This window comes from Colobus angolensis, unplaced genomic scaffold (genome assembly GCF_000951035.1).
Source record: "Colobus angolensis palliatus isolate OR3802 unplaced genomic scaffold, Cang.pa_1.0 Scaffold267, whole genome shotgun sequence".
NCBI lineage: Eukaryota > Metazoa > Chordata > Mammalia > Primates > Cercopithecidae > Colobus > Colobus angolensis.
The window spans coordinates 222,823-230,852 of record NW_012115899.1 but is presented as its reverse complement, the minus strand read 5'-3'; the positions used below and the strand labels follow the sequence as shown (position 1 = coordinate 230,852).

The 8,030-nt window shown below is 45.6% G+C and overlaps 1 protein-coding gene across 1 annotated transcript in view; it reads right to left on the bottom strand.

Moving 5' to 3' along the window:
* The window catches only part of ANKFY1 (ankyrin repeat and FYVE domain containing 1), a 104,343-nt gene that overhangs the window by 39,817 nt on the left and 56,496 nt on the right, over positions 1 to 8,030 (bottom strand). Inside the window, exons 8-10 of the mRNA XM_011947465.1 lie at positions 3,949 to 4,153; positions 2,134 to 2,202; positions 1,406 to 1,605 (exon numbers count right to left, since the gene is read on the bottom strand). Coding sequence (XP_011802855.1) covers positions 1,406 to 1,605; positions 2,134 to 2,202; positions 3,949 to 4,153 — 474 coding nt within the window. The remainder of the gene's footprint in view (positions 1 to 1,405; positions 1,606 to 2,133; positions 2,203 to 3,948; positions 4,154 to 8,030) is intronic.

Here is an 8,030-nt window from a genome sequence, read left to right as displayed (position 1 = left end):
GGGAGGCAGAGCTTGCAGTGAAACCGAGATCGCACCACTGCACTCCAGCCAGGGCGACCCAGCGAGACTCCATCTCAAAAAAAAAAAACAACAAAAAACTAGTTCTGTTCAAGCCTGTTTTTTGTTTGTTTTTTAGGAGATAGGATATCGCTCTGTCACCCAGGCTGCAGTACAGTGGAGTGATCATAGCTCACTGCAGCCTCCGACTCCTGGCCTCAAGCAGTTCTCCCACATCAGCCTCCTGAGTAGCTCAGGGTACACGCATGAGCCACCACTTGATTCTTAAATATCAAAGAACAAATCCCTTATATGCCAAATTCTGATATGATTAAATTAGTAATCAGTAAAATTATAGCCAATAACCAATATATTTGTAAATTAAAAGGAATTAGTAACAATCTGATTTCCAGAAGTCTTCAGTCTAAAACACTTATAGTTCTTCCTATATTAGCTGTCCTGTAGTACCACTGCCTTGAGCTTTTGTATCACCTAGAGTGGTGATTTCATTTGACCTTTAAATATTTTTTTATTTTTTATTGATTGATTGATTGATTTTTGAGACAGCGTCTCGCTCTGTTGCCCAGGCTGCAGTGCAGTGACGCGATCTTGGCTCACTGCAACCTCTACCTCCCAGGTTCAAGCAACTCTCCTACCTCAGCCTCCTGAGTAGCTGGGATTACAGGCGCCCGCCACCACACCCAGCTAATTTTTGCATTTTTAGTAGAGACAGGGTTTCACCATGTTGGCCAGGCTGATCTCGAACTCCTGACTTCAGGTGATCTGCCAGCCTCAGCCTCCCAAAGTGCTGGGATTACAGGCATGAGCCACTGCACCTGGCCGACCTTCAATTATTAACTTCTTTAGGGAAAGGGCTGTTTTAACGTCCATCTTTTGTTTTTTCTTTTTTTTGGTCAACTCTTCCTGTGAGTGACACCTACCCATGTTTTATACATTTTTTGCTAGTACTCAATACTGAATTACATGGACTCCTTCTCCCTAAAATATCCCTGTATTTTATTTAGTCAGATCAAGAAAATACATTAAAACAGTGGTTCTCAAAGTGTAGTCTAAGATGGTAAATACTGAAGTTATCACCCACCTAAACAAAAGCTCTCTGGTACCATTTTTAAGACGGTCAAAGGAATGCTGAGTCCAAAGAGTCTGGGAGTCACCACATTAAACAAATGGAAGTTTCAGTTTCAGGGTTTTGAGGGCTGCTCAATTGTTTGAAGCACAGGATTTTTAAAAATTATAGCCCAGGCTTTTACTCTATTTAAAATTAAGTACAAAATCATTATCCTCATAGTATGCCGTTCAATTTCTAAATCTGCGGTGAAAGCATTTACAGGCCATTTCCTGGTGCCTGCAGATCCCAGCGTCGCCCCTCGGGTGGCATGTCCTTTACCTGTCGCTGTGTCAGGTGCGTCCGTGTGGCTGCCGCGCTGGATGAGTCTGGCTGCAAAGCTGTTCTCATCAAATGAAGTCCCATTTACCACGGGGACATCTTCGAAGGGGTTCACAGACTGGTCAGAAGACACCGTGATGTGCTGCACTGCGAGCCACAGAGCCGTGCTGCCCTCGTGGTCTTTGAGTTCTAAATCCAGTCTGAAAAGCAGAAGCAATGTCAACAGCACCTACAATCTTTCCTGAGACACTCTAGACTGACAACGACCTCGTTCTTTCTCTTTATCCTTTTTCAACGACACATTTTTTAGCTCACTTTAACTTCTTAATATATGCGACACTAAAGGTGTTTAAGAGGAATGATTTTGGCAGGGCGCCGTGGCTCAAGCCTGTAATCCCAGCACTTTGGGAGGCCGAGACGGGCGGATCACGAGGTCAGGAGATCGAGACCATCCTGGCTAACACGGTGAAACCCCGTCTCTACTAAAAAATACAAAAAACTAGCCGGGCGAGGTGGCGGGTGCCTGTAGTCCCAGCTACTCGGGAGGCTGAGGCAGGAGAATGGCGTAAACCCGGGAGGCGGAGCTTGCAGTGAGCTGAGATCCAGCCACTGCACCCCAGCCTGGGCGACAGAGCAAGACTCCGTCTCAAAAAAAAAAAAAAAAAGAATGATTTTCCACTCACACCCCTCACACCCATCTTCTCACTTGTGCATGTCTCCCTACGTACTGTTTGCACTGCAGCAGCTGACTGAACACATGTTCATTCCTGGCCATGATGGACACGTGCAAAGGAGTCCTGCAGGACCAAAAAGAAGAAGGGTCAATTCAGGACAGGCCTGTCCAGGACGACTCACGGCAAGAGGCACCCCGAATCCCAGGCAGAGTGCCCAACCACAAGAAATTCCACATTTCTACAAGGCTTCTAAAACCATGACCCAGGATCAAAACCTGAAAACGGATCTGCTTATATGTGACCGTTATTCAGTGGCCAAAATGGACAAGCAGCAGCTCAAGGAAGCGATCTCAAATACTCCCCAACTCAATCCCGACCCCCTCCTGAAGGCATAGACATGATTTTCTCAAAAACAGCAGTTTCTGCCACAGGTGTGCAGATTTTCCCTCATCTATTCTCCATCAATTCGGAAAAGAAACTTCGCCCCATAATTTTCTGTTCTTCTCAAACACACTCAGCGCAGCAACAGGAGAGAACTGATGAAAGCTGCATTTAACCCTTTTTCACTGCTTCCATTTAGCACTCAGGAGCCCTGCAGGAGACTGGCACGGTGGAACTACCACACACACCCACACACACACCCACACACACACACACACACACACTGCAAGTTTACTGCCATTGGAGGAAAAAAATAAAAGAATCAACAGCAGGGACATGGATGCAATTATTTTAGGAAATAAGGTAATTATCACACGATATTGAGATTTCATGAAGCTGCATCTTATTTGTGTACCTTCCCTATCACACAAGTCCATTTTCCTATCTGACAACCAAACTTTACAAAAAATCTTTTCTTTTTTGAGAGGGTTTTCAAAGGTATAAAATACTGAGTTGTTGTAAGGACAAGCGGGTCCCAACTGTGGTCAGTGATTCAGGTGACTTGACCGTCCTTCACAGCCTCACACCACTGTCCCAAGACAAGCAGCCTCTTCCTAGATCCTAAACCACAAGGAATCCCCAGCTAAGTATTTCTGGAAATGGGCAAAATGAACACAGTAATTATTGTTAAATATGGAAAGGGCTGTGCTACGGACAAAGGTAGCAAGCTGTGCAGATAAAGTGGGAGTGTTTACAAGAATGTAAAATTGGGTTTAACAATTAGAATTTTCTAACAATTAGACCTCACAGAAATAAAACAGATTGTCTGGTTGCTCGGATAGTTCTTCAAACTTGGATAGTTTAAACTCTAAGAAACGCTACAAGGTTCCCTTGGAGGCCCTGGACTAGATGACCACTCTGGTTCCTTCAAACATGAAGATACAAATTGCTTAAAAGCTCGAAGACTGGCGCACGCCTGTAATCCCGGCACTCTGGGAGAACGAGGTGGGAAGATTGCTTGAGCCCAGGAGTTTGATGCTAGCCTGGACAATATGGCAAAACCCTGTCTCCACCAAAATAGAACAATCAGCCAGGTGGGGTGGCGCGTGCCTGTAGTCCCACCTACTCAGGAGGCTGAGGTGGGAGGATCACCTGTGCCCAGGCGGTGGAGGCTACAGTGAGCCAAGATCACACCACTGCGCTCCAGCCTGGGCGACAGAGTGAGATGCTGACACAATTAAAAACAAACAAACAACAACAACAAAAAACCCTCGATGACTTCAGTTACCCAGGACGGAAATGTCTTCCCCAAATGCCTCTGGTTTTAGTAGTGACACTACTACTATACATCAATGTCTGTGACTTTAATACAAATCACACTGAATAATGCCAAACTAAAGAACATGAACTCCCCGTATGCCAATGACCTGCTACCGTAAGATAAGCTGAGAACAGTGCTAAGGGCACAGTGTCTGCTCCCCAGCTTACCTCCCCTTGCTGTCCTGCATGTTGGGGTTGGCACCAGCCTGCAGAAGGTCCTCTGCAATCTGCGCCATCTCAGACATCACGTCTGCTGAGTGTTTCTTTGAACTGTACAAGGCCACGAGGTGCAATGGCGTCTCCTGGGCACCCAGTGTAGCGGCATTGACCAAGGCCCCATTCTTAATGAGGAAAGTGGCAGCAAAGAGATCTCCTTGAAAAGAAATAATAGAAGAAACAGTAACACATGACAGCACTCAGGGCAAAGTATTCTGGCCAGTGCTTCCTCAAGAGGCAGCAGAAAGTGACTGCAAACAAAAGAGCAATAACTAGATGTGTCTGAAGGAACCTCTTGGGGCATCTGTAAGTGGAAACTCATCATTGAGATCATGGAGTTACAGATGAATTCAAAAGGCTGTGCTCAATTTTTGGTTACCTGTTATCACTTGTCGTGCCTCCTCACCTCAGTATCCTTTCACTGTTTAAGAATACTAGGCTGGGCCAGGCGCGGTGGCTCAAGCCTGTAGTCCCAGCGCTTTGGGAGGCCAAGGCGGGCGGATCACCTGAGGTTGGGAGTTCAAGGCCAGCCTGACCAACATAGAGAAACCCCGTCTCTACTACAAATACAAAATTAGCCAGGCGTGGTGGTGCCTGCCTGTAATTCCAGCTACTCGGGAGGCTGAGACACGAGATTCGCTTGAACCGAGTGGGCGGAGGTTGCAGTGAGCTGAGACCACACTATTGCACTTCAGCCTGGGCAACAAGAGCAAAACTCCATCTCAAAAAAAAATACTAGGCTTCTATTCTTCAAAGGCCTCTTTTGGTCATCTCTCAAAAGGATTTCCAGGATCCCTCCCCACACAATTTCTCTCTCTCCCTCTCTCTTTCTCATTTCCTGACCACAGCTTGTACCTAACTAAGCAACACTACCCCCATTCTGCTGTTCTTGCATACAGGTTCTACTCAGAGTAATCCCATGTCTGTTTTATTATTATAAAATTTCTTTTTAGTTTTTTTTTTTTTTCTTCCCAGACAGAGCCTTGCTGGACTGCAGTGGCACAATCTCAGCTCACTGCAACTTCCGCCTCCGAAGTTGAAGTAATTCTCACGTCTCAGCCTCCCAAGTAGCTGGGGCTATAGGCACGTGCCACCATACCTGGCTAATTTTTTGTATTTTAGTAGTAACGGGGTTTCACCATGACGTACAGGGTGGTCTCAAACTCCTGAGCTCAGGCAAATCACCTGTCTCAGCCTCCCAAAGTGCCGGGATTACAGATGTGAGGCACTGCACCCTGTCTCTTTTTAGTTTTATAATTTCATTATATACACTTAACTGACTTAACAAGAAGTTTACAATGAAACATTTGAACAGAATATCTGTACACATTACTATTTACAAAAATTTCACATGGCAAATAACCTTGTTGTGGAAACAAAATTTCTTTCTAAATCCCTTCCACTGACTTAACTCTGGCGGTATTACAGAGTCTACTTAGGACTATTTACAGATATCAGATCAACACTGAGGAACATCCCAGGGCTTTGGAAGGCCGAGGCGGGAGGATCGCTTGAGCCCAAGAGTTCGAGACTGCAGTGGGCCATGACTGTGCCGTGGCACTCTAGCCTTGGTGACAGAGAGAGATCCTGACTCAACAAAGGTTGAATAACTCACAGAAAATCCATTCTTCTTCTTATTTTTTGAGACAAAGTCTCACTCCCATCACCCAGGCTGGTGCACTGGCATGATTACGGCTCGCTGCAGACTCAACTTCTTGGCTCAGGGGATTCTCCTGCCTCAGTCTCCTGAATAGCTGAGACTACAAGCACGCATGCCACCATGCCTGGCTTATTTTTTTATATTTTTAGTAGAGATGGGGTATCACCATGTTGCCCAGGCTGGTCTCCAACCCGTGGGCTGAAGGGATCCACCTGTTTCAGCCTCCCAAAAGTGCTGGGATTACAGGCATGAGCCACTGTGCCTGGCCAAAATCCATTAATTTTAATAGCTTCATTTACCATCTTTGACTATTTATGCACTGTAGAAGTGAAAAAAACTACCTTGACATGTTGACAAAAGGCCAAGAATTAAGAGGAAGACGTTAACAGTATACATTTGTGAAAATACTTTGTCAGACACTGGTAAAGAGAAATTGACTCTAGATTGGTTCTACAAATACATGGTTAAGCTCAGAACTAAGCAATCTGACAAGTGGCCATTTAGTGTTAAAAATACTTGTGAAAAACCAGTTAAAGTATACTTGTCAAGTTAACTTGGAGGATGACAAGGATTAAGCAATTAAATTTGTTGTAAGATTAAAAGTTCAGTCTTCCTTGGATTTAGTTATATTTAAAATTTAAAACATGCAAACACACTACATATATATGAAATTTATGTTTCTTAAGAAAGCAAGGCAAGAATAGCAAAGCATCATAACACATGGAACAGAAACCGTTACCAAGGCTTGGGGCATCACGCCTTCCTGGGTGAAAGCAATTGCTCTCAGTAGCCTCCAGGTGGCACCCGTGAGCTCACACCAGGAAACTCGGGTTTTGGGGATTGTTTTGTTTTGTTTTGTTTTGTTTGAGACACGGTCTCACTCTGTCACCCAAGCTGAAGTGCGGTGGCATCATCACGGCTCACTGCAGTCTCGACTTGCAGGGCTCAGGGGATCCTCCCAGCTCAGCGTCCTGAGTAGCTGGGACTACAGGTGCACGCCAACATACTCAGCTTTTTTGTGGTTTTGGTAGAGATGGGTTTTGCCACTGTTGCCCAAGCTGGTCTTGACCTCCTGGGCTCAAGCAATCCGCCCACCTCAGCCTCCCAAAGTGTTGGGATTACAGGTGTGAGCCACAGCGCCTGGCCTGGAAAGTCTTTCAAGGGTTCAGTTAAACATCTTCCAAATCAAACTCATCTGCAACTTGCAACCTGAAAGTCCCCATGTGTAACTCTGATGGGTGACAGCAAGTTAACCCAAGAGCCTGGATTCAGAGGTACTCTCTGCAGATTCCGTCTCCATTTCACCAAGGTCTACAGGATGAATTTCTTGCAAATCACACCCTTCTTCAGCTGGATGATCCCTAACATGTGGAACAACATCCCAGAGTTTGATTTGCTGGTCCCATGAGAGCTGACTATACTCCTTAAACGTGTGGGTGATCTCGGGATGGATGCTGGATTGTTGAGGCTAACTTGGAACTTCTTTAAGGTATGGATCACAGGCAATGGTGTTCTTCCCATAGTCGATCTGCTTTTGTCTTTGCATCAGGACACTTCGGTTCCTAAATGTTAGAATTGTGAGCGCAGACCCCGTTGAATCACAACCTGAGGCGATTTTCTCTCCTCCAAAGTTTTCTTTTCATATCTTACGGTATCATTTCATCTCCTGTGACTACACATCTCCAGTCTGAACATCTAAAATGGAGTTTCAGGAGTGGTAAAGCTCTCTGAAGTCTGTTGCCGGTATTCCTGTGCACATTTTCATTTGAATATACAGGTTTCATCTGGTTCTCAGTGGGTATGAAATTAGAAAATCATTTGCTTTTGTTTTGGCTTTTGGTTTTTTGAGATAGGGTCTCACTCCGTTGGTCAAGCTGGAATGCAGTGGTGCCATAATGGCTTACTGCAGCCTCAGCCTCCCAGCCTCAAGCAATCCTCCTGCCTCAGCCTCCCAAGTAGCTAGGGGTACAGGCGCATGCCACCCTGCCTGGCTCATTTTAAAATATTTTTTGTAGAGATGAGGTCTCACTATGTTGCCCAGGCTGTACTCAAACTCCTGGCCTCAAGTGATCCTCCCACCTTGGCCACCCAAAGTGCTGGGATTACAGGTGTGAGCCACTGCACCCGGGTCGATTGTCTGTTTTTCAATACTTCCCATCTGCTTTATGCTTTCTTCCGAGGGCCCATCTTGCTACAGAATGTAGGCTCTGGCACTGGGGCAGCCAGGAGGCCTCAGACGCTGACTTGTTCCTCAGATGCTGGATTGGCCCGTGTCTGATTTTTTTTTTTTTTTTGGTATTCACACTGTCTTACACAAAACAGACCCCGGGGGAAACGTTTGGGAAGAAAATGGACTGACTGGTTAGGGCTATTG